Genomic DNA, 27,701 nt, shown 5'->3' with positions numbered 1-27,701 from the left:
ACAAAAAAATAATCACAGTTTTCGATGAATGATGGACACTTAAAAAAACTAAAACAAAAATATACTTGTCAACTATTTCCCTCAGCCCAGGACGGCCAAGCCCACAAGGAGCCAGCCCTTAGGGCCTGACATCAAGATAAAAACTGAGAATCCAGATTCAAATTATTAATCAAATACAATTACATATATACAAGGTGTTGTCTCAAGATATAAAGACTATTTTAGACACACAATCTGTTGGTTGAGGAAATCTCTCAACCACACACCAAACTAGGAAATGGATCCTAACTACTAGGAACAGACTCCTTTACTTAGTGAGAATCACAACTAGAGACAAGTAGGAATTAGATATTCCAATAGAGAGGCCAGCTTTGATCACGAGGATAGGATAGGGAATATTTCCCTTGATCTTGATATTGTAGGTTATGAATTGCTTTTGAATCATCTCAATCTTTCTCCATGATTATATGGATATACTGCAATCCAACACTTCACAACCATATAGGACAACGAGGGTGACAAGGGTCTTAAAGAGGAGCCTTTTTCACTCCAAATACAAATATTGGGAGCCTTACAATTATTTTCAGAGCTCATAATAATATTTCCAACCTCCATTAATCCTTTTCTCAATGCTATAATTCCATTTGAACTGATAAGGATTGTCAATACCCAAATATTTATAAGAAGAGGCATGTTCCAAGAAATTGTTATCGTAGGTGAAATTTCCATGGGTGATCTTTTTGAATTTAATTATCATGATTTTAATCTTGTCAGTAATAACTGACATACCCATCTTGGAACAATAGTCATGAAGAGTCTTAAGTTACTTGTCTAGGTCCTCATGGCTTCTAGCAAGAAGAACGATATCATCAACATACATAAGAAGAGTAATGATAATACCGGCAAGCTCAGTCCCCTTGCACCTCGCAATTTCCAAACACTCTAGATTATTCATGTAAACACCAAAAAGGGTAGGGGAAAGGGGACACCCTTGATTAACCATGATATTGCATTTAATATCTTTAGACGACCCTTCATTGGTTTTAAGGTTGGCAACAATTATCGCGTAGAGACGAATCGCAACAATCTTCAACTCAGGGGGAATCATTATCTCATCAAGTCTTTTCCAAATCTTATCTCGAGGAACAGTGTCCAAGGTTTTTCTAAAGTCCACAAAGCATCAAAAGAATTGGCTTTGCTATTGTGACATTCCTCAACAATGATCCTAAGAGTGACAAGATGGTCGATAATTGAGTGGTATCTTCTAAAACCAGCTTGCCCTTTAGCTCTTTTACCATGGATTTCAAGCCAATGGCTAATCTTCTTTTCAAAAATGAGACCATAAAGCTTGAATAAGATGTGGGTAATCATAATGGTCTTGTCGTTAAAGGGATCAATTTTGTCCCCATTTTCAAACATAGGCACAATAAGGCTTTGCGTCCAAGGTTTAGGGAAGCCAGGCTTTATAGCCAAATCAACAAGCTTGTGGAGATGAGGAATGAGGATATAGCTTCCCATAATTAAGATCACGCCTTGGTATCCTTCAATGTATTTAGATTTCCCACTAGTGAGCTTATTAATCCTACACTCAACATCCTCAAGAGAAAAGATATCTTCCTTAATAGGAGTGTTAACGATGTCATCCATGGTGTCCAGGGAGTCATACAACTTCTTAAGATAGATGTCCCACTTTTCTAAGGGGATTGAATGATTATCATTAGATTTATGAACAAGCACATTCCGCCAAAACTTTCTAGGCACAAATTTAGAAAGGTGAAGAAGATGATTGTGTCTCTTATTAATATATGACTGCTTCTTCTCTTTAATGAGGGCTTTGTATATACTAATATGTCATAGCTTTATAGTTTCATTAGGAGCGTCTTGAATAGTTTTCCTTACACTTTTACAATGAGAGAATTGGAACATCGAGGATGAAAACCACTTCCTCTTAGAGTGCCCCGCGTATAACCACATTAGATCTCAGTTTCACAATCTTTGTTACAATACTGACCTTCCTAGCCTTTTACAATGTCAAAATTATAGTGAGCTCGGTAGGCTTCTCTCCAAGCTTTTTGAGCATAGGAATAAAATCTTAAATCAAAATAGATAATTTGTTTCTTTAGGTCCGATAGACCATTATTTGGTCTCAGCGGACGTTAACCATCATCATCATCATCATCATCACAATATTTGTCATACCAAGGGTTGGAAGTTCTATTAATTTTCTTATATGAAACCTCAGTAGAGAAATTGGTAATGGTAGTGGAAAGGGTAGTAGTAAAATTGTGATAATTTTTATCGATATTGTTATTATATGTTAGGGAAATTAAATTCCTTATTAAATCCTTTAATAAAAGGTCTATATTACTTTGATTGAGACGAGTGTTTCTTTTGCTTTAACTAGTATCCTACATGTGGCTAGCATGCTGAGAAATATTGAGGGTTAAAGGCAAATGCATGCGGTGAGAATCAGGCTAGAAATCTTTAAGAATCTCAGTGTTGGTAATACAATTAAGGAGATGGGTGTCTGAAATCGCATATTCCACAAGATTACTGCCCAACCCATGTAAATAGGTCATCTATCCCAAGGAAGGCCACTTGTTAATACCATTACAGATAATCTGATGATGGGAACTACAAAGCTTGAGGAGCTCGATGCCAAATAAGTTCTAAGTTCTGTCTTCATAGGCTCTTTTGAATCTATTATCTAAGTCATCATCTTCATCAGGCCATAGGGGGTCAAGGTGAGAGTGGTTACTTAACATAATAACCTGGTTGGTAGCAATTCTAGCATTGAATTCCCCAATAAAAATGATATTACCATCATTCCTCAGGTTGTGAATGTCTTTTTCTAAGGTAGTGAAAGGAAAATTCTTATCTAAGTTGTTTTTCTTATAGGAGGTAGAGTTGATAGGAGTGAAATAGAAGATTGCAAGAAAAATCCTATTAGTGGAAGAATAGGAGATCTTGATCCAAATGTACTGATTGAAGGGGTCGATAGTATGAAGCTGGATGTGAGAAGAAACAATGTTCTTAATATAACATGCTATACCACCAAGACCCCTTCGAGAGGATTTCTTGTTCCAAGCAGACCAAAGAATGAATTTGTCAAGGTGAGGAACCCTAGATTCATCATGCTCCCAAGTTTCAACTAGAAAAATAAGGTCAATATCACTCGGGATCCAACTTAACATAGGACCTTTACGCCATGGAAAACCATGATAGTTACAAAAGAGGATCTTGCGTTATCCTAACCCCTATATATCACTCGTATTTCAGACTCTATCTTGAGTAATAACTTTCCTATTCCTAATGATAGTCCATTTGCCTTCTTTTCTTTCCTCCTTGACCTTTTGGAGTTCTTTCCTGAGTTCAACTTGGTCTTCTAGAATTAGATCTTCATTTATAAATATTCCAGTTCCCTTTAGGCTTAGGGATTTCTTGAGTATATCTATTTTGTGGCCATTACAACTTACCTTAATATGGATTAGTCTATGTTTATTCTCAAGTAACTTTCCCACCAAAATTGCTTCAATGATATAAGTTGTGGAATTTGAGATTTTTCTTTTAATTGTTCTTTTACTATTTCTAATGTGTCCTCATTATTTTGTTCTTCTATCCCAACAATATAAGGTGTAAGGCTCTTTTATTGCATTCATGGTCGAGTTCATTCAATTTGTTAATTTCCTCTTTTATGGGTTTAACATCTTATTTATTCTTTGTGTTAATTAGGATTAAGTTTAATTTACTATTTCTAATGTGTCCTCATTATTTTGTTCTTCTATCCCAACCAATTTGTTAATTTCCTCTTTTATTGGTTTAACATCGAATTTACTATTTGTGTTAATTAGGGTTAAGTTATTATTGAGTTTTCCTTTTAGACTTTTAATCTCGCTTTTCAAGGCGTCATATTCTTCAATCATTGATTGTTTACTATGCTATATTTCTTGAATCCTACCTTTCATTCCTTGGAGTTCATTCTCAAGAGAGATTATTCTATTTTCTAGCGATTTATGATTGTTTTCAAGCAATGTCGTTAATTCTAATTTAAATTGGTTTTCTATTTCTTCTCTTTATATGTTTAAATATTAAATGTACTCATATAGACTATCTAGAGTAATTTTACTTGGTCTCCCTTTGCTTGCTAGAAGGAGTCTTAGATACGTGAGGGAAAGTACTCATAACATAAAAAAGCTAAACTTAATAAAAAGAGCTTGAGAGGGAACGTATGCACTTGTTAGTGTACATCTTAGTGTGCTGCGATTTGACTCCAAGATGATTTTGCTAGCCCACTAGAAGAGATTCGACTTAGATAATTGACCCTCCCAGCAAATACCACTAAGTTTGTCCGAGTTGACCTCAGGCTTGAGTTCATTCTCTATGTTACAGTCTGCACTCCACGAGGATTTGCATATTAGAGAGGTTAATACTTAGTTAGTGAGGTTTATAATATGCATTGCAAAGGTCGATACTTGGCCGACGAGGTTTATAATATGCACCGTAGAGGTCAATACTTGGTTGGCGAGGTCTACAAAGCGAGTTTCTTAAAGAATAATTTGCCACTGAAGGGAAATATCACGCAAGCATAAATTAGGGTTGAAACTCTTTGCCACAGTAGAGAGATATACTTTGCCACCACAAAGAGATGTAAAAATTATGGTCACCAAGAGGTATTAAAACATCGCAAGGATGATCAACTGTAGAGAAAAAAAATCCCATAGAGTCGTAGGAAGGAAGACGAGCTGCAGAGATCACTCGGAACCTTCAAAAAAAATCACGACAGACCAAGTTCATATCACTGCATAATGTCTTTACAATAATATGAACTATCGACGTTAATACTTGGCTAGCGAGGTAATATTAATTAATAATAATAATCTTATTAGACATCATTTTGGGATTCAACTGCATTAGGCAAGTCATTCACGTATGACCATTTCCATGAGAGCTAGTCGTAACAGACTAATTTATCATGATTTTTGAATAGTTCACTTAGCACTCATTACATCGGGTGATGCTCACAGGGGTGAAGAAGTGGGATTGAAACTAGTGAAATTAATCACATAGCATCACCCATCACTTCCAAGGCTCGCACCCGGTAACCAAAACTTCTCGGGAGGTCACCCATCCGAGATCTCCTCTGGCTCAAGTGTACTTAACTGTGGAGTTTTCCCCACAATAAAGCCTATCTTGCTACCCATTTTCTATACGTGAATGACTTACTTAACGTAGTTGAATCCAAAAATGATATGTAATATAATGCATTGCGTAAACCCCTACTACTTAAATAATAATCTTAATCACAATAATTTTTTAGTAATAATTCCCGGATGCGGGTGCTAATGGATTTAATGCCGCGTGTTAATGGAGTTAAGGGGCATGTGGGTTGTCACATGGGCAACTGTCAGCCCGGACAAGCCACGCCACTCCACGACGTATGCTCCTTAAATTCGCCGGAAGGCGAAGCAATGAGCGAGTTTGAAATGGTTTATGCGGAGGGGAATGTCGTTGGTCTGTCCAGTCGCTTGCAGGGGAATGCTGTGGGAATGTACAGTCGATTGCAGGCGCCATTCAATGCGCTGCAACATCCGAGGAATATGGGAGCTATTAAGGTTGCAACCCATACCACTCTGCCGCAATTCAAGCCATTTGAGTGGGTGATAGCCTGGTGTAAGGTTTCTCAGGGGAATTCTGGTGTAGGAAGCCATTGTCAGATGTCCAGGGAAAGGCTCAGGATGAGCAGTCGCAGAGGAGGAACACGGGGTCGTTCTGCCTCTCAGAGGCCTGAGATTTCACCCTCCTCTTCAGTAGAGATCACCTCTGAGCAAAACAGGCCTCCGGGCAGCAATGTTAGAGGAAGCTGGGGCATTCTGGAGTGTGGTCACACGGAACACCCGGCCATTTGTTACAGAATCCCCTGCGCATTTGCAAACAATACTCTGATAGTTTCGGTCACCGTGGAGCATTGCAGCAGTATTCGGGGACGTTTGGAAACTGTGAATGTTCCGAGGGTTGATATGGAGACTCCCACTGTTGACTTCAGGCGTCCAGTTCAGAAGGATGAGGCCGGCCCCAGTGAACCTGTTCAGAGGAGCACGCGCCAGGAAAAGGAAGACTCGGAAAAGCTCAAGGGTCCTGCAAAAGATGAGCCTCACACCACGGATGAAGACTAACTCAGAAGACGCCAAGTCTGGGCGGCAAGGAATGAATTTCTCTGACCATCTCATTTTGCTTACTTTGTATGTTTGTCATGGGGTTTATGCTCGCAGTGTCGGTCCAAATCACCATAGTATCAGTCCACGCGTCAGTCTACATGTTCACCGTGTCGATTTCTATATACATCGTGTCGAATTATGTTCACCGTGTCAAGTAATGAATCCATTGTGTCGATTTCTGTATTCACCGTGTCGAATTAGGTATCCATCGTGTTGCATCATGTATCCACCGTGTCAGCAGGAAGGTAACTGGTCTCTCTGCAAGTTTAGCTATGACTGATCTCTTCATGGAAAATCTCTTTGAAGAAACAGGGCCTCGGCCCAGATGTAATTTTTGCTGTAATTTTGGCATTTTTGTAATATAATTAGCTCAGTTTTAACGAGAAAAAAAAAAAAAATTAGTAATAATAATAATTATTTTAAAATGATTATAATAATATTTAATTAACAATAATCAAAGATTAAATAAGATCGTAAATTAAAGAAAAATATTGTTAATTAAATATTATTATATTCATTTAAAAATAATTATTATTATTACAGAATAATTATTGTGATTACAATTATTATTATTAATTAATATTACTACTAATATAAATTGATATTATTGTTAAATAGTATTAAATAATTTAATATTTAATAATATTAAATAAAATGAAATATAAAAATAGTAAATAATTAGATAATAATTAAATCATTAAACTAAATATTGTGTATTAAAATAAAATTAAAATTAGAAAATTATAACAAATTAATTTAGTTGGGGACTTTTAGGCTACACAGTTTAACAACTCAGTTTTGATAATGATATTATTATGTAATATAGTTTATTTAAAGGTGTAAATACTCTTTTGTAATGTACTTTTGGACCATGAATTATATATATGTGATTAATTTAAATTTTTGATAGATCTAGAGTTAAGATGAATCTAAGTCAGTATTTATTTAAGCTTTAAACTCATCAATTTAATTTAATTTGAAGCACAAAATCTTAAGACTTTAAGATGAGTTTAAAAAAAAAAACAAAGAATATTTTCATAATGCTGAGAATATTAGGATTTAATACATGTATTTAAAAAAATTGTTTTAACAATGTTGATAGAAGTGTTTATTTTGAAACAAGGTTTTCAAACTTTTAATTTAATTATGAATAATTATCAAGCTTATGGTATGGATTTAACCTCTACAAAATATTCTAGGATATTCTTAGTTGCATACATAGATTATAGGATGAGATTTATCTAAGAAGTAGTTATGTTATTTTTTTCTTTTATTTAAATTGATGAATAAAAAATTCCATATGAAGTGAATTATGGTTTTTTTGGGCATGTGGCATTGATAAGCCATGGTATTGTAACAAAGCCTACTTACACCTTAGAATCTTCATCGTAAAGTGGGGATAAATCTCCATGGAGAAGAATCTTGTTGCATATTTCTTCAGATGTATTAGTTTTTTTCATAATTAATAATCATAATAATAATAATAATAATAATAATAATATTTAAATAAAGACTTATAATTTAGTGAATTTTTATGAACTTTTTAGTTTTAGCAACATGAGATGTATTGTGCAGTAAGTGTCTTGATGCTTTTAATTTATATGGTTGTTTATGTTGGTTTGACAACGAACTTGGTTAAACTAACAAAGTCAAACAGTTTTTGTAACCAATTTAGTTTTTAGTTATGTAACGGTAATAACATGAATATATCGAAAGTTCATGTAGATGTAAAAATCATTCTGGAATAAAAGAGATACACATTCAGTTTCTATTTCTTGGTCTTCTCTCATTCCGTTCTTGCTGTTCTTTCTTTCTTTCTCTGCTCTTAATTCAATAAGTGGTATCAGAGCTAGCGTGACGGCAGAATCCCCGAGTCGAATCCGGCGTGACGGCAGTGAATCCCTGAGTCGAATCCGGCGTGACGGCAGTGAATCCCTGAGTCGAATCCGGTTTCCTGAGACAGCGTGACGGCAGAATCCTTGAGTCGAATCTGGCGTGACGGCAGAATCCCTGAGTCGAATCCAGTTTCCTGAGACAGCGTGACGGCGTTGTGAGATCTTGCTGAATTGTTGGACGCGTTGTGAGGCTGCTACAGCCCTGTGGACGGCGTGGACGGCAAGAACGTTGTGAGAGCTTGAAGAATCGTGGGTGAGGCTGCTGAATCCCTGAGGACGGACTGTTGAGGCTTGAAACGGTGTGGTGGACGGCAAGAACCCTGGCGTTGAGGCTTGAAACGGTGTGACCCTGGCGTTGAGGCTTGAAACGGTGTGGACGGCGTTGCAATAGTGTTTCCCTGAATCCGGGTATCGTTTTTTTTTTTAAGCAGAATTTTTTTTTTTAAAAGAAAAAAGAAGGGTTTTGCAGAATTTTTAAAAGATAGCAGAGGTTGTTCAGAAATCTTTAAAGATAGTAGCAAAGGTTGTTGTTGTGGTCTGTTATAAAATTATTGAAAAAAAAAAGGGAAGGGTTTGCATAAATTTTTTAAAGATAGCAGCAGAGATTGAAAAGGGTGTTGTTGTTTTTTTTTAAATATTGTAGAAGAACAAGTTTGCAAGGGATTTGCACGAATGTTGTGAAACTAGAAAAACAAAAGGGTTTGCAAGAAATCAAAGGATTTGAAACTTGTCTTTCTGTTTGAATTGGGGAAGTTATTTGTTTTTTTTTGGGGAAAGACTGAAACCCTGGGAAGGAGGAAAATGGCCAAGATGTCGAATGCAAGATTCGAGGTGGAGAAATTCACCGGAAAGAGCAATTTTGCTCTTTGGAAACTGAAGGTTAAGGATCTGCTTGTGCAACGAGGGTTGCACAAGGCATTGGATGGGGTTACTAAGAAACCCACAACCATGACTACTTCAGACTGGGAGGACTTGGATGCCCGAGCTCTCAGTACCATCCGGCTATGTCTAGCGGATGAAGTTCTCTTCAACATCGTTGAAGAGACTACGACGTCAGGTTTGTGGGAAAAACTTGAAAACATTTATATGACAAAATCATTAACCAACAGAATTTATCTGAAACGACAATTATACAGTCTTCGAATGAAAGAAGGTTCAAGCATTGCAGAACATTTGAATGTTTTTAATACACTAATCTGTCAATTAACAGATATGGAAGTAAAAATACAGGAAGAAGATAAAGCCATAACCTTGCTGTGTTCTCTGCTTGAATCATGGGATCACTTCGTAACCTCAATCAGCTTCAGCTCTGCTGATTCTTTGAAGTTTGAATCAGTCGTGGGAGCTCTTCTGTCTAAAGAGGTACAAAGGAAATCCAGCACTGATACAACGGCATCAAAAGCCATGGTCGCTAGAGGATGCTCAAAGGAAAGAGGAGACAAACCAAGGGGGTCTTCCAGGTCGAAATCGAAGGGTAAAAAGTGTAAGGCAAAATGTTGGAACTGCGGTAAAGTTGGACACTTGAGGAAGGACTGTTGGAAACGGAAGGAATCTGAAAACCTGAAGAACGAAGCAAATCAGGCTGATTCAGGTATTGTAGACGAAGTTTTATCTGCTGAAGATTTGTGTATGATAGATGAAACTTCACCTGAATGTAATGTTTCTCAGAGTTTTGATAGCTGGCTGTTAGACTCTGGTGCTTCGCATCATATGTGCCCACATAGAAACTGGTTTACTTCGTATGAAAATGTAAACGGTAGTTCTGTGTTTATGGGTAACAATATGTCATATCAGACTGTTGGGATGGGAGATATCAGGATTAAAATGTATGATAACATAGTTAGGACATTAACTAGTGTTAGACATGTACCTGATTTGAAGAAAAATTTAATCTCTTTGGGAGTGTTGGATTCAGATGGTTATAAGTTTACAGGTCAGGATGGCGTCTTGAAAGTCTTCAAAGGTGCCCTTGTGGTTATGAAGGCAGAGAAGGTCGGGAATCTTTACAGGTTAAAAGGAAGTACTCAGGTCGGTGAAGCAGCGGTTGCGTCAGAAAAGGAAGAAGCAGGTACTCGTCTGTGGCATCAACGTTTGGGTCATATGAGCGAGAAAGGTCTTCACATACTGATGAAACGTAAATCTCTTCCTGGTCTGAAATCCTTGAATTTAGATTTCTGTAAACATTGTGTGTATGGGAAACAGTGTAAACAGAGATTTAAAGTTGGCAATCATAATAGTAAAGATGTTTTAGACTACATTCATTCTGATCTGTGGGGGCCTTCCCCTGTTATGTCATATGGAGGTGCATTGTATTTTTTAACGTTCATTGATGATTACTCTCGTAGAGTTTGGGTCTATATGCTAAAACGGAAAGCTGATGTATTCAATGTCTTTAAACAATTTAAAGTAATGGTAGAGAAAAGAGCAGGCAAATCTATTAAATGTCTAAGAACTGACAATGGTGGTGAGTTCACTTCTGTTGAGTTTGAACAATACTGTAAGGATGAGGGCATTGTTAGACACAAAACTGCTGTTTATACTCCTCAACAAAATGGTGTTGCTGAGCGTATGAATCGGACTCTTATGGAAAGAGCCAGAAGCATGATCAACAATGCTAACTTGCAAAAGGAGTTGTGGGCAGAAGCAGTATCTACTGCTTGTTATTTAGTTAACAGATCACCTTCAGTAGCAATTGATTGTAAAATTCCTGAAGAAGTCTGGACAGGTCAGTCTTGTGACTATTCTCATTTGAGGATATTTGGCTGTGATGCTTATTCTCTGATTCCAAAAAATCAGCGTTCAAAGTTAGATCCAAAGTCGAAATGTTATGTCTTTGTTGGATATGACTATGCAGTGAAAGGATATAGGTTGTGGGATCCTACATTGCGGAAGATAGTCATTAGTAGAGATGTAACATTTGATGAATCCTCTTTGTTAAAATCAAATGTTGAAAGAATTGAACAGGAACAGGTATCGCCGTGTCAACGAGTTCAGTTAGAGGCTAGATCTTTCGGTGACAGTCGAAAGGAAGGAGAGACTTCTGGAGACAAAGGTGTTGAAGACACAAAGGAAGCCGTTGAAGCTTCTGAACCAGTGCAAGTTTCTGAACCAGTTCAGCAACCAGTCACTCTGAGAAGATCAACAAGGGAAAGGAAAACTCCCAAAAGGTATGAAGATTCTGCTTCATCTTTTGCTTTGGTTACTGAAGATGGGGAACCGTCTTGTTATCAGGAAGCGATAGATGATACAAATAGCGAAAAATGGAAAAAGGCTATGGAAGAAGAAATGGACTCCTTAGCCAAGAACAATACCTGGGATCTTGTAGAGCTTCCTGAAGGGAGAAGTGTTGTTGGGTGTAAATGGGTCTTCAAGCTGAAATGGAAAGTTGATGGCAGTATCGAAAGATATAAGGCGAGACTGGTAGCAAAAGGGTATTCTCATGTTGAAGGTATAGACTTTCATGAGATTTTTTCTCCAGTTGTAAAACTTGTTTCTATACGTACTGTGTTGGCACTAACTGCGTTGCTTAATCTTGAGTTAGAACAGTTAGATGTTAAAACAGCTTTTCTACATGGTGATTTGAACGAAGAGATATATATGGAACAACCAGAAGGTTTTGTACGAGGTCGGAGCAGAAGATTAGTTTGCAAGCTCAAGAAATCATTGTATGGTCTGAGGCAGTCTCCCAGACAATGGTACAAGAAGTTTGATTCCTTCATGGTGAGCCAGAACTTTATAAGAAGTGAGTATGATCATTGTGTGTACTTCAAAAGTTTCAATGGCATATTCATTATCTTAGCTTTGTATGTTGACGATATGCTTATTGCAAGCAAAAGCATGGAAGAGATCAACAGGTTAAAGGCTCAACTCTCTAGGGCGTTTGATATGAAGGATCTTGGAGCAGCAAAACATATCTTGGGCATGGAGATACACAGAGACAGAAAAAATGGTAAGCTTTGGTTATCACAGCAGAAGTACGTGGAGAAGGTACTTGAAAAGTTCTCTATGAATAATGCGAAACCTGTTAATGTTCCCCTAGCTTCCCATTTTAAGCTTTCTTCGGTTTTGAGTCCTAGAGCTGATGAAGAAAAGCAGTATATGTCTCATGTACCATATGCAAATGCGGTAGGCAACTTAATGTATGCGATGGTATCTACAAGACCTGACATTTCACATGCAGTTGGAGTTGTCAGCAGGTTCATGGCAAATCCAGGTAAAGAACATTGGCTAGCAATGAAATGGGTGCTTCGATATCTAAGAGGCACAAGAGATCATTGCATCGTCTTTGATGGTAGTGAAGGATCAGTCTGCGGATATGTAGATGCTGACTATGCAGGTGATTTGGACAAAAGAAGATCTACTACAGGTTACGTCTTTACTCTTGCAGGTGGAGCAATTAGTTGGATGTCAAAGCTTCAAGACACAGTTGCATTGTCCACTACCGAAGTTGAATTTATAGCTGCTTCAGATGCCAGTAAAGAAGCAATATGGTTAAAAGGTTTGCTCGATGAAATTGGAAGAACGCAGGAGAAAGTGAGTGTACTTTGTGACAGTCAAAGTGCTATTCACTTGGCCACAAACCCTGCCTATCACAGCAGAACCAAGCACATTGATGTGAGATATCATTTTCTGAGACATGTGATCGATGGTGGAAAAGTAGCTCTTAAAAAGGTCCACACACGAGAAAATTGTGCAGACATATTCACAAAGCCAGTTACAGTAGAGAAGTTGCGGTGGTGTTTAGCTTCTCTTGGCTTGCAGGAAAGATGATGAATGGAAAAGTTGTTGTCAAGGTGGAGTTTGTTGGTTTGACAACGAACTTGGTTAAACTAACAAAGTCAAACAGTTTTTGTAACCAATTTAGTTTTTAGTTATGTAATGGTAATAACATGAATATATCGAAAGTTCATGTAGATGTAAAAATCATTCTGGAATAAAAGAGATACACATTCAGTTTCTATTTCTTGGTCTTCTCTCATTCTGTTCTTGTTGTTCTTTCTTTCTTTCTCTGCTCTTAATTCAATAGTTTATATCTCTAGAGATATTACAAAACCTATTCCAATCTCCACTCACATCACACAGTCTTGCCTTATGCATATTTAAATCTAAAACCTCAACACTATAGTGTGAAGTTTAATGGTTAAGACTCATCTTGCATGCCCACAACCATGGATCATTGGTATGCTATATAAAGCACTAACTTATGCGAATAGTGTTATCAAATTGAATCATTTTTTAGTAATATAATTGACTCTTTTTTCTTATTTATTTATTTATTTTTTCTCGGGGAGAAATATCGTAATTTTCATTGATTTCAAAAAATTACATGTTGTAGATGCTTAATAGCATATGAAGAAATGTGGGCAGAGCCACTTACAAACCAATACTCCAAATGAAGTATTCCAGAAAATCCCTCAAACAGGGTAGAAAACAAATGGGTATGTAAACCCCAGCAAATCTGTAGAAAATAGTGGCCCAAAAAACCCCAAAAGGCCAATATTGAGCCCCGAAACAGACCTGTAGAGGGTAACCCATACCCATTACAAAAAACAGCAAAAAGAGCAGAGGTGCAACACCAAGAAAGAAGCATCCGAACAGTCGTTCAGCTTAGACCCGACACCGAACCACCAGAGGAGCGAAATCGACAACAGAAAGCTCTAGATCTGGTGGCCCGAACAAGAAAGAGAGGCACGAAATGAGGAAGAGAGTAGCCAGGGTAGCCACTCCTCCCTCGCCCCCTCAGAACTCTCCTCGTGAAACATACGAACCAGAGGTAAGAATAGCTTCCTCAGCAGCCTTCATAAACGCCAGCAAACCCAGCCATATTGTAGCGACACGAAACAAAGTAGAGATAGTCACCTCTACACCCTTGTTCCCTCCACGCTCCAAAAATGGCAGTGGATAGGCCAGCGTGCGTCCAAAACAACACCGTCTGCCGCAGCAAGAAACTCATCGAGTCCTAGCCAAAGTAGAGGCGAAACCGGGGGCAAACGCAGCTAGGGCAGCCTCCTCGCCCGAGACAGTGTAAACCCTAGAGACCAATAACGAATTTTTTTCCGTTCCCGCTCTGCTCCGCTCCGTTCGCCCTCCTTTATCCCACAATAAGGGGGACTCTTGTTCATATAATTGACTTGTTTATTTAAATAATTTTTATTTGATTTTCAGAATTTTTAAATAATTTCATTAATTTGATTCCATATTAATAAACACCTTTTTAAAGTAATTGATGCGAAATATATATTTACATAGTTTCATTAGTGTTAATATATTATTATTCATCTGACTTTTATAAAAGATATCTATTTATTAATTTTAATAAAAAAGAGCTATATTTCATAATTACGTATAGAAATATCAAATGTATTATTTATTAACATAACTCTATGCCTTTAATACATTTAACCATATAAAAATAACAAATATGTTATTTATTACCATGACTCTATGCATTTAATACATTCATACTTGAATGTGAATATAAATAGTGTTGAGTTACTCAGTTCTGGGAGCGTCAATCAAAGGGCTCTATCCTTCATACTTGTTATCCTTCATACTTGTTATGGGTTTCTTCAAAATTACCCAATGACAAAGCTTTATTTTTTCTACTTATTACTTTTCTTCAAAATAATATTTTGTACATTATTATTAATTGAAATATTAGAAATTTTCCAGGTTCAAGTTCAAAACTGTTTTTATTATTTATAAAATCTTGTTTTTAATTATTATTTCTTTTCAAAATACATTATATTTAATTGATTTTATCAAAACTCTGAAAACTTTTTGAAAACAGTTAATCATAATTTATAAAATCTTTAAAATAAGATTACATAATTACACCATATCTAACTATGAGGTTTCACATCATCTCAAAAAACCATTATAACAATAACTTTTAAATATTTATGGTCTTAATTTAAATAGTAAAAAAATCATAGAAAAATAAAAGTAGATATAAAAACTTCCAAAAGCCTGTCCCCAAAACCTTCAATCAAATTTACACCCTGCTAACTATCACCAAACAGCGTTCGTTTAGGAATTCCTTAGTTGTTAAGACAAGACCTAGTGTTCCAACTTCCAAGATACAGATCTTTACGGCAACCCTCGTTAAGACAAAATCTATCCTTAGTTGTTAAGACAAGACTTAGTGATCCAAGACACAGATCTTTACAGCAACGGCTCATAATTAATCAATCTCAATCATTATTTGACTAATTTTAATGAAGAAAATGATCAAATATTATAATTTTCAAAAGCAAAATTGGTGAAATATTATTTCTAACTCTTAATGGTTAATCAACAAATACACAATCCAAAAGGTTCCTATAAATTTTAAAAACTCTAACAAGTCTATTTTCAAGGCTTTCTTTGATCCCTGATGATGAATGAAGTTCCCATTGAAAACTTTGGACGGATCATATATATTACAAAGTTTCTTTCCAAAAATCTATAACAATATGAATGGCTGTAGACATCTCTAATCGCTCCTATAATTTAATTTCAAAATAAAATGTGAAGTGACACCTATTCTGTTCTACCACAATAGTTTTTACTTTTCCTAACTTCCTCTATGGTGTCCTCTAATATGATTTCATAACCCTTAAATTCAAGGATAAAATCAAAGATTATAGAAGGGAAAGCACAATTGTCATGCAGGACAAGAACACGATACTGGTCCAAAATCTACAGAAGAAGGAAAGCAACATAGAGCGTTCTGGTTGCTAATGTGTTAGAAGATATCAACCCATCAAACATTCACTGACATAATCCGGAGTAATCCAGCAAGGTTCACGCAGTGGAGTATTTGTGAGGATATTGACCCCATTCAGGAAGTAGACACCATACAAAGACGTAACACATAAGTGGCAAGCATGCATCTGAAGTTGATGTATCACTTGTTTTTGAAAATGTCTTCTTTCTATGTCGACGCTGAAACATAAAGGGATGCATGCAAATACCTATGTTTTTGCACATACACATACATCTATGGATATACTTTGTTTAAATAGTAGGGACATCTTTTAACCCTACAAACAAAAAAAATTCATTTCATGTTTAATTTAGTTAGTTTAAATTTATTTTATTATAAATAATATATAAATGTAAATAATAATATCAGATACATTTTGCACTTGCAAAAAAATATATTATCAAATACACTTTATTATCAAACTTCCACCACATCTTCTCCATCCAAAAATTCGGCAAGATCCCACACCGGCCAGGCTGACCAAATCCTAAACCAAACACCGGCCAGGCTGACCAAATCCTAAACCAAACAAAAGCAATACACTTTATTATCAAACTTCCACCACATCTTCTCCATCCAAAAATTCGGCAAGATCCCACACCGGCCAGGCTGACCAAATCCTAAACCAAACAAAAGCAATTCGGACTTAAGATCGCTCAGAATTCCAGTGAAAAGTGAATTACCAACTATTGTATTCATTATCTTTTTAACCTCCTCCACCGTATCCTCTGATCTGATTACAGAACCCCTAAATCCGAAGACAAAATGAAGACTGTACAAGGCAGGCACCATTGTCACGCAAGAGAAGAACGCATGTACCCTAAAATCCACAAAAGCAGAGGGCAAACAACATAGAGCGTTCCGGTTGGTATTGTGGATATACAAGCCCTATCAAACAGCTGAGTAATATAATCCATCACGACTCATGCTGTGGAGCATTTTCGAGTATATTGACCTGATTCTCATACCGGAAGCAGATCGATAGGGACCTGCCTCACGCACATGGAACGTCATACATGGCACGGCTAGATCTGAAGCTGAAGGAAGAAAATTTAAAGAAAAAAAATATTGTGGGAGGGTCATGTGTGATTCAAATTGCAACAAATGGCATAGCATTAGCCAATGATTTTGTTCTCCTCAGACTTAAAATTTTATTCAAGTGTTCCAAGCTTCCGCCATAGTAGTCGCCGGAAATAAAGCCTCCGCCGCCGTGGCCTGGTGAACCTTCCGGAGCAGTTGGGCCATCAGGGGGATTATTCATCACTTCCAAGCTTCTGCCAGGGTCGGCGCCGGAAATAAAGCCTCCGCTCCCATGGCTTGATGAACCTTCAGGAGCAGTTGGGCTATCATATGAGCCTTCAGCGGGAGGAATAATCAGGCCAGATGAGATTTCATGGAGAGGAGTTGGTAAGGCCGCTATAGAAGTATTCCATTTCCTGTGCACCGTGTAAAACAATAGCACTATCGCTTATACCAGCCCTGCTATGACGAAAATGCCCCAGAAGTGTTGAACTTGAAGTTTGCCGGTTCCCGACTGATCCTTATATTTGCTGCAATCACTGCCATAGTAAGGCAACCATTGTTTTTGCAATTTGACCAAATCGCCGTTTTCTGACAGCTCTAGTATTCTGCTAGAAACTTCCCTTACCAGTTCAGAATTCATGCGATCAAACGCCTGCCCAAAACAGCCCATCAGTATCCACAAACGAAATTAAAAGTGTCATGAATAGTTATTGCCTTGAATGTTTGGAAAAAGGAAACCAAATTACAGATCGCAATAGTAATTACTTACAAATCCCCAGTTGTGAATTGTGAACGTTTGGCCAGCGAAGTCGAGGCTATCGCAATGTTCTGCTACAAGAGACTCTATGTATGGATGTTCGTCCACGATAGCACCCACTTCACCTCCAGACAAAGCATTATAATAATCGGCTGGGCTTAGAGGCACTAGTCTATGTCTAGAGATTCTGTAGTGTTCTATAAATGCATCTGGGATTGTAGATCCCCGATCAAAACCAATTCTTAGATTGCTGGCCACTACACTGTTGATGTCGTTAAGGGTTGGTTCTAAACGTGTGGCTGTTAGAATAGCTGATAAATTTGCTGTATAGCACGATTGCAGAATTCCAATAACAGAAAACCACGCCACAAACACTATGCGCCCCATTCCGGTCCGGATATCATCTGCTATCACAAATCGAATTTTCGATAAAAGTTCCATACGACTTTACATCAAATTAACGGAGGACAAACAAGGAATTTGTGAAATAGAAAGAGAACAACTTACCCTGATTAGTGAACTAAGTTATAAAACTGAACCTGCACAAAAACAAACGTTGCTAAATTTAGTGTGGTTTCCAACCCGTTCGATCGCTGAGGTAGTTACTTTGTCCTGTCCAAAATGATAGGTATATAAAATAGGGCATGGCCAAAGTTGTTCCTTACCTTAATATGCTTCCCAATGGGTTTCTAGGCTGCCCTTCGAAGAGCCGAATGTTTCTGCGCTCCAATATATAGATCATCATCCCTCCGGAGATGAAGAACCCCGCTATTAGTAGCCACATTCCAGTGGTGAAAGGTTTCGTAAAAACCCAGCCAAAACTAATGGCATCCTGATGTTTCAATGGAACAACTGCCGCTAAACCAGAATCTAAGAAAGGTTGTGCAAACAATACTTCTCGAGAACGTTTTGATGTGATGGTGAAGTCTCCTACCACTGCATCCAGATTCTGAACAGCGAAGAACAATAAAGAAAGCATGAAAGATATGAGCTCTTATTGGTACTACCGTTAAGAATGACAACAATTTAAGGGCCTGCACACAGACAACACCTATACCTTAAGGACAACTTGGTCAATAATACTATCGTAGCTGAAGTCGAGATATGGGATGTAATGGACGGAATAATTGAGTGTTTCAATGGAAGCTTCAAACACCTTCACGCAGAAACCCCCAACGATAAAGTTTGTCCCGTTCTTTTCTACTGAAACAAATTCCGTGAACGAGCTCTTCCAAGGCACACCTACTTTTAATATTCTTGTGGTTGGAGAACTCATCGAAGAGGGTGTGCTGTGATTTTGTAGTGCACGTGTATTCTTAAAAATTGTATGCAGGCAAACCATAAACACAATGGAGGGGACAAAAGAGACCAGCCCAACGCGTTCCATCGGTAGAGTTCACCTAAGCTGAAGCCCAACTACCTCTGGAAGGAGTTTACAAATAAAGGCATAAATGTTCCGAGTGACCTATGATTGTGGAAATTGGCAGATTATCAATCATTGACTTTTTCACTGGAGGGCAGTTGTCCACTATCAAAAATCCTCCGAAAGAAAAGCAATGCCAGGCTCCAGCGGTTCGACTGGTTTATTAATGATTATATGTCAAAACTTATAATATATTCTTGGATATGGGAGTTTTGGGCTTTGAAATTGATTTTGTAGTTGTCTTAGCCATGTTCATAACTTAATTGTTAAATTAATATGGGACAACTATCACCGGTTCCGTCATGCACAACCTAACACATCAAAAAATTGTTAAATTAATATGGGACAACTATCACCGGTTCCGTCATGTACAACCTAACACATCAAAAAAATTATTGATATTAAAAAAATTATTTAATATTTATTTTAAATTATAGTTTAATTTGAAATCTATTAAGGGTATTTTTCGAAATGCAATTTTAAAATAAAAATTTAGAAAAAAACACATTTATATAAATTTAATATATTTTTATTTTTAATTTTATTAAAACATTTATAATATATATATATAACTTTTTTGAGAAATGTTTTATAATTCAATTTTTAATGCTATATTTATACTATTTCTTCTATAAAGAAGTCTTTACAATTACTTTTTATGGTAAGTATTAATTATTTATCTACTTATTAATTATTTTTAAATATGAAGTTATGACAACTAAGCACATAAATCATCTTCTCTATATATATCATATGGAATTAACATGTAACCATTTTTGTTTTTTTGTAAGTTGTCTTTTCATTGTCTTTTTGTTGCAATATAAAATATTTACATCATATAATACTAACTTTCTATCCCTACCACCTTGGAAACTACATGAGTGACAAGATAGTAAACAATAGAAAACTAAAAAAATTCACTAAGTGTTCAATATTAACAATAACCTCAAAGAGTTCTACCAAGAGGGAAAATAACAGCAATAGACAAAAAGAGTAGCCTTATTGAGTTGCAAAGTCTCATCCAATAGGAATATTAAACTAAACAAAGAGTTCAAGGTAATCATGACTAACTAAACAAAGAGTTCAAGGTAAACATGACTATAGGCCTAACTACTAGCTAATGTAGCAAGAGTTGACATGAAACTGTAAGGAATTAGAGCATCACGGTGACAATGAAGTATCTAGGTTAGGTTGTTCCCAATTTTGCATGGTAGATGAATTGTAGAGCTAGGTGGAGAACCCATCTCTAACCCGGCTAATAAACGATTGACCTTGGAGTGTTTTCCATTAAGTAGATTTTTTATTAGCGGGAACTTGAGTTGCCAATATAAATCAATAATATTAATATAATGATTTTGACTGCCTCGTAAATTACTTGTATTAAGAACCCAAGATGCAATGGAAACCATGATGTCTGAATCAAGAGTGACTTGTCTCTCATGGCGGATTTCTTCATCCACAAGATGAACCTCCTCATTTATATCTAGGGGCATGCTAGCATGCAAGTTATGGAATGAAGATTCTAGGTGAAGGTGCGCCCTGGATCCCCCTAAAGCCCCACAACCACCATTGCCACATCAACAACGAGCTCTCTAACACATCATGGTTATCGAAGGCAAGAAAATGTCGCATGGACTAGGGTTGAGATGAGAGGGGAACTCCATGGGGAACCCATGACAAGGAGATGTCATAACAATGTGCCAGTCAAGATACACCCGCATCAAACACGAGACCATACCTTCTACCTTCTACAGTGGAGGGGTGAAACTCAATGGTAAAGATGGGAGTAAACCCACCCAAACATCGAGGTGAGAGTCCAGAAACATGGCGGGAGAAGATTGGAGAAAAAAATATAGTGGAGGGGTTAAATTCAATGGTAAAGATGGGAGTAAACCCAACCAAACATCGAGGTGAGAGTCCAAACATCGTAGGAGGAAGCTATGTAGGAGGAAGCGAGACCCTAAGGAGGAGAAACCCCATAAATGTGCCTTGAGTCCATCTCTATGGAATGACGCATTAAGCACCAACCCCATTTAAATCACAATATGATGGCCCGGTCAAAGTAACTATTAAAAAATATTAATAGAAAAAGAATAATTACTATTTACTATTTAAATTTCTCTATGCATTTTTACTATTTAAACTTTTAGATAGACTGATTTTTTCACCTTTGTCTTGGGGATGAACCACAATAGATGGTTCGAAAGATTGAAAATAACGTAATGATGTGATTAATCCAAAAGACAATCTCATAAAACATTTCCAATTTCATTAAAAAATTATCTTTTGTACTATACAATAATATATATAATATATTGTTTTTTGTGTTTTTTAGTCATAAAATTTAATATATAACATTTAAATTATTTCAGTATTGCTTATAAATAAAATAAGTTACTTTTCATTTAAATAAAATAAAAAATATTAAAAATAAAATTGTTTTTAATGATGATGATGATGATGGTTAACGTCCACTAAGACCAAACTTTGGTCTATCAGACCTAAAGAAACGAACTATTTAGTTTGATTTAAAATTTTATTCCTATGCTCAAAAAGCTTGAAGAGAAGCCTCCTAAACTCACCTCCTAAACTCACTATAATTTTGACATCGTAAAAGGCTAGGAAGGTCAATATTGCAACAAAGATTATGAAATTGAGATGTAATGTGGTTGTACATGGGGCACTCTAAGAGGAAGTGATTTTCATCCTCGATATTCATATTCTCATGGAGATGGTAGATCCTTTCCATCCATGGTCTTTTAGGAACTGCCCAATGACCCGTTTCACTATGGAGCTCATGAGAGTTCGTTCTAATCTTGGCTATATTAATTTTCTTCTTTGAGCTAGTTAAAACAGAGAGATACTTTTGATATTCTAGGGTGGGCTTGATGACCTCCTTATAATATCTTAATTTTCTTTTAGCTGTTGAATCTTTCTCACACCACAGTTTTTCTTTAAACTTAGAAGCAAAAATATTTTTAATGTTATTAATGTTTTGCAACGCAACATTCTCATTGATCTCCCAATGGTTTAACCAGGCCCTCGTGTCTTTATACCAACTTCGTTTGAGCCTTAGGTGTTTTTGGCTGGAATTAAAGCTAGCTTAGAAAGTCTATGGTCTTCTATGTTATCGATTTTGTTCTTGTATAACAAAAGCCTAGTCATAGCTAGGCTCTCGATCGGGGAAAGACCCACTTCTATAAGGAGAATAGGATAGGGTGTATTACTTTTAATTTTGAGGTTATATGCTATAAAGCACTTCTGTATTTGCTCAATATTTCTCCAAAATTCTCTAGAGATGGTGCAACCCCAAACCTCACATCCATATAAGATAACAGGAGTGACTAAATTTTCAAAGAAGAACATCCTTCTATCCCACATTACGAGGTTTGTCATTTTACAATTATTTTCAAGACCAAAATAAGCTTTCCACCCCCCATTAATCCTTTTCTCAATGCTATAGTTCCAGTTGAGCTTGCGATGAATATCAATTCCTAGGTACTTGTAAGAAGACACTTCCTCCAAGTTACTATTGCCATACATAAAATTAGCGTAAGTGTCCTTCTTGGATTTGATAATCATAACTTTTGTTTTGTCAGTGTTAACGGTCATACCCATGGTAGAGCAGAAATCCTTAAGGAGTCTAAGCTGCTTATCAAGATCAGATGGGCACCTTGTGAGAAGAAAAATATCGTTAGCCTAGAGAAGAAGGATGATGACTATCCCAGCTAAGATCATGCCAGCACATCCTGCTTCCTCTAAACAACCTTCTAGCTTGTCGATTTAAATGCCAAATAGGGTAGGGGAGAGGGGGGAACCTTGTTTAACTCTGATATTACACTTAATATCTTTCGACCACCCCCTATTTCTCTTTAACTTGGCAATTACATTCTTGTATGACCTTATAGTGACAACCCTCAACTTGAAAGGAACCTTTTGCTCTTCTAACCTATTCCATAGGTTGTTTCTAGGAACCGTATCGAAAGCCTTTCTAAAGTCCACAAAGCAACAAAAGGGATTGGATTTATCATTCCGTCATTCCTCCACAATGATCCTAAGCGTAACGAGGTGGTATGTTGTTGAGTGTTTCCTTCTAAAACCCACTTGGCCTTTAGCCCATTTGCCTTTACTTTCAAGCCATATGCTCAACTTCTTTTCCAAAATAATACCATATAACTTGGATAAGAGAGGGTTGATAATAATTGTTCGATAATTAGAGGGATTATTTGTATCCCCACTTTTAAAAATAGGGATAATGAGGCTCTGATTCCATGGTTTAGGGAACCCTTTCTTAACCGCTTGATTGAAAAGCTTGTGAATGTGGGGGATGAGGACAGGACCTCCAATTTTTAAGATTTCTGCCTAGTAACCTTCAACGTCCTTAGCTTTCCCATTTGCTAGGCATTTAACCCCAAAATCAATGTCTTCTAATGAGAAAACTTCTTTTGTTGTGAGTAGGGCTTCAAATTTATCCATGACATTTGGAGATTCATAAAGATTTTTAAGATAGGAATTCCAGTCGTGTAAAGAAATTTTATTATTATCTTTAGTTTTCCTAGTTAGAATTTGCCTCCATAATTTCTTAGGAGCTACCTTAGAGAGGTGTAAGAGATTCTCTTTCCTTTTACAAATATACTGCCTATTTTTCCTTTTCGTTAGGGCTTTGTATATTTTTATCTTGCCAATTTTAAGAGATTCATCAACAGCTTCCTTAATTGCTCTCCTCGCACTTTTACAATCTTTGTCATACCATGGGTTGGTTTTGCAATTTCCTTTAGTACTTGAAACTTCAATTGGGAACTTGTTAATAGAAAATGAGAGGGTTGTAATAAAATTATGTTAGAGGTATTCTTTGTTGTCTATAATAGATAAAGGAAGAAAATTAGTTTTTAATTCATTTAGAAAGAGATTGTTTTTATTTCTATCAAAGATTAAGTTCTTTTGGCTATAACGATTAGCTTCTATGGGATCTCTATGCATGTTATGAAACCAGCTCAAGAAAAGATAGATCAACGCCTTAGAATTCAGCCTCTTCGAGGGGGCAACCTCCTTTACATTACATAAATGAACAATTCTTTGATGATTCAAATGACAAAACCTCCTTTCTATATATAGGATTCTAAGGAGTCACAATATAATCCAGTCGACCTAACAATAATAATATAAAGCCACAAAAATGGGAACGGATGCGAGACGAGGGTTTCGCATGCGAGACGAGGGTTTCGCAGGCGAGAGTTCAGCCAAAGGAAGGAAGATCGGGGGCCAAGGGTAGAGCCAGTGCATCAGGAAGATCCTCAGGTGCGGACCTCATAATCACAGATATCCGGAGAAGAAGAAAAACGAAAAACTAAAGAGCACGGGATAATCAAAGGGCAAGTTCTGACTGAAAAATGGGAACGGAGCAGGGGAGGGGAGAGATCCCCTCCTATAAGGCAGTAATAACAGGTGAAGCGAGAAAGGAACGACAGAAGGAAGGAGATAGAACAAATGAAGGTGAAACCTCAGCAGCGGGAGCGCAAAGGAGAACAAGAGTAGCAAGTAAATGTCTGCCGAGGGCGACGAACAAACCCAGGTTTGTAATCCCGCCCAATAGATTAGAGAACTATAGAAGTTACATGAGAGATTACGCTTTGATCTGTAAGTTCGTAGGATATTGGACAGCAGAGAAAGATCTACTTAGATGGATCCAGCAGAGGTGGAAACTAAAAGGTCATGTGGAAGTAAAGCTGGGAGCGAAAGGATTTTTTATAGTAATATTTTCCAATCTAGAAGACAGGGAAAGGATCTTTGAGGAAGGACCCTACTTCATGAACAATGCTGGTCTATTCATGAGGGAATGGGTAGAATGCTATAACCCAGAAAAGGAAAGAATGTTAGCTGCCCCGATATGGATTAGACTCTTCGGCCTACCAACATAATTCTGGGACCCAGAGATCCTTAAGGGCATAGGAAATGCAATAGGTTCGTTTTTGAAAGTGGCAGAGTCGATGAAGAGGGGAAGATATACAACATATGCTAGAATATGCGCGTACATGAACATCACAGAGCTGCTTCCAGACACAATAGAATTGGAATATCATGATGAGATCTGGCACCAAGCGATTGATTATGAACATATCCCATTTCGTTGCAGAAGATGCCATGAGTATGGCCATCTATATCGAGAATGTCCCATTACAATAGCAGAAAAGGAAAGAGAAGCAGAAAACGAGAGAAGAAATGCAACAAGGAATACAGGAGAAGAGGAAGAGGACTTCAGAGAAGTGCAAAGGAAGAAAAAGAGAGGAAACAACAAGACACAGATGGGGAAGCAAAAAGGAGCCCATAGCACAGAATCCCAAAACAAGTTTCAAATTCTACAGGAGGACGAAGCAGAAATAGAGACAAATGAGGAAGAGGAATTAGAAGGAATGGAAGCAATGAAAGAAAATGAAGATAAAGAGATAGAGAAAATGAATAAGGAACAAGAGAGGGCAGAAAGCCCAAGAGAAAGCCAAGAGGATCAAAGAGAAATGGAAATAGACCCGCAAAAAACCAAAAGGGGAAGAAGAGGAACAAGTTATGGTGAAGCTTCTGCAGGAATGGAAGAGGCTCGATGAGAGATTTATCCCAAAGGAGCAGAAACAGAGATATAAAGAAGCTTTCCAAAGATATAAAGAGAAAAAGGGAATAATGGAAGATAGAGAAGATGGGAAAATGGCGAAGCAGGAAGCACAAAATATGGGAGTGAGTAGTACTGGCAAGGGAGGAAAAAAAAGAGGTAGAAGAACAATGAGTGAAACAATTCAAGAAGTTGGAGAGATGCTAGTTAATTCAGGAAGAGTGATACCTCTCTTAGAGGTATTCCAATCCCCTCAGAAACTGTTACGATGATAATTACAAGCTGGAACATAAGAGGCCTCAATAGCAGAGGCAAACAGAGGTATTTGAATGACAGACTGAAAAAAGAAAAGCCTAGCATAATGATAGTATAGGAAACAAAAATAAGTACTGATAAAATGAGAGACCTCCTGAACAGAAACAAGAACAGATATGAAATGATGGGACAGGATGCGATCGGGAGCGCAGGAGGCCTGGTAATAATTTGGAACCCTGAAGAAATTCAATTTAGCAATTGGATAAGTTTCCCAAGAATACTAATAGGGACAACAAGGATAATAGGAACTACGGAGGAGGTTATAATAACAGGAGTATATGGGCCGCATATCCAAGGAGAAAAGGAACACTTTTTGCAAAATCTAAAAGCACTGAGAAGTCTAATCCCAGAGAAACAATGGATTGTAGGAGGGGATTTCAATCTGATTAAAACCTCAGCGGAAAAAAGAGGAGGACTAAGGAGAATGGATAAAGCAATGGAACAGTTCGGAGATTTGATAAGAGAGCAGAGACTGATCGATATTCAAACATTTAATGGAAACCACACTTGGAATAACCGCAGAGGGGGAGTTAATCAAATCGCATCTCGACTTGACAAATTCTTAATCTCCGAACAAATAATGATGAAAGATGTATTCATAGAAGCCACAATTCTACCGGTAACAGGATCGGACCATTGGCCGATTAAAATGGAAATAGATCTAAAGCAAAGACCTCCCAACAAACCCTTCAGATTCGAAGCCTTCTGGTTAAGAAATGAAGGACTGGTAGAGAAACTTGAAGAATGGTGGAGGACGAGTGATCAGAGAGGAAGAAATAAGATGCACACCTTTCAACTCAAACTGAAGGAGATGAAGGATATATTAAAAAAATGGAATAAAGAAGAATTTGGTAACATTCTAGAAGAAAAAAAGAGACTGGAGCAGAGAATGGAAGAGCTGTAGCAGATGAATATCCTAGAAGGTATTCAGGAGGAAAGAACAAAGGAAGAAGGAATTATATTGAACCAGCTAGAAGAAAGAAGGAAACAAGAAGAGATTTTATGGAGACAAAAGTCAAGGGTTCAATGGCTCAGAGAAGGTGAAAGGAATACTAAGTTCTTCCATAAAGCGATGGTACAACATAGACAAAGAAACCGAATCTTCTCAATAAAAAATCAAGAAGGTCAGAGAGTCCTCCAGCACGAAGAAATTGAAAAAGTACTGGTCAATCATTTCAAGAATCTATTAAAGGAATCTCACGATAATAGATCAGAAGCCATAACTAAGATAAGTAGGGAGATCCCAAAACTGGTAACCAGAGATCCGAATTTGGCCCTAATGAGGAAAGTTACGATGGAAGAAGTGGAGGATATAGTCAAGAACATGAAAAGGAATAAAGCTGTCGGGCCGGATGGGTATACAGTAGAATTCTTTCAAGCAGGGTGGCATTTTCTCGCTGAGGAAGTCTTAGAAGTGGTGGAGGAAGCTAGAATAAATCAAAGAATATGGCCAGGAATAAACTCAACCCTGCTGACCCTGATTCCTAAAACTAATCAAACAGATCAGGCCGAAGGCTTTCGCCCTATAGCCTTATGCAACATTATTTACAAGATAGTAGCATCAGTGGTGGCTCAAAGGCTGAAATCGATTCTACCAAGCATAATCTCCCCAGAGAAAATTGGGTTCGTAGAAGGAAGACAGATCCTGGATGGGTTAGTGGTGGCCCAGGAAGTAATCCACACTTTGAAAACGAAGAAAGAAAAAGGAATGCTGATAAAATTAGA

The 27,701-nt window shown here is 37.2% G+C and overlaps 2 protein-coding genes across 2 annotated transcripts; both read right to left on the bottom strand.

Moving 5' to 3' along the window:
* Positions 1-16,659: 16,659 nt before the first annotated feature.
* Positions 16,660-18,036, bottom strand: LOC149147308 (glutamate receptor 3.1-like). Its single transcript, XM_089445167.1, has 2 exons — positions 17,650-18,036; positions 16,660-17,532 (listed from the first exon to the last, which is right to left on the bottom strand). The coding sequence occupies exons 1-2, from the start codon at positions 18,022-18,024 to the stop codon at positions 17,326-17,328; spliced, it is 582 nt and encodes a 193-aa protein (XP_089301293.1). The 5' UTR covers positions 18,025-18,036; the 3' UTR covers positions 16,660-17,325.
* A 108-nt stretch (positions 18,037-18,144) lies between these two features.
* LOC149147307 (glutamate receptor 3.4-like) lies at positions 18,145-18,722 on the bottom strand. Its single transcript, XM_089440695.1, has 2 exons — positions 18,303-18,722; positions 18,145-18,176 (listed from the first exon to the last, which is right to left on the bottom strand). The coding sequence occupies exons 1-2, from the start codon at positions 18,614-18,616 to the stop codon at positions 18,158-18,160; spliced, it is 333 nt and encodes a 110-aa protein (XP_089296821.1). The 5' UTR covers positions 18,617-18,722; the 3' UTR covers positions 18,145-18,157.
* Positions 18,723-27,701: the final 8,979 nt, after the last annotated feature.

Source organism: Pinus tabuliformis, chromosome 9 (genome assembly GCF_031772625.1).
Source record: "Pinus tabuliformis cultivar Carrire ecotype Pingquan chromosome 9, CPIR1, whole genome shotgun sequence".
Lineage (NCBI taxonomy): Eukaryota > Viridiplantae > Streptophyta > Pinopsida > Pinales > Pinaceae > Pinus > Pinus tabuliformis.
This window is presented reverse-complemented; position numbering and strand designations above follow the sequence as displayed.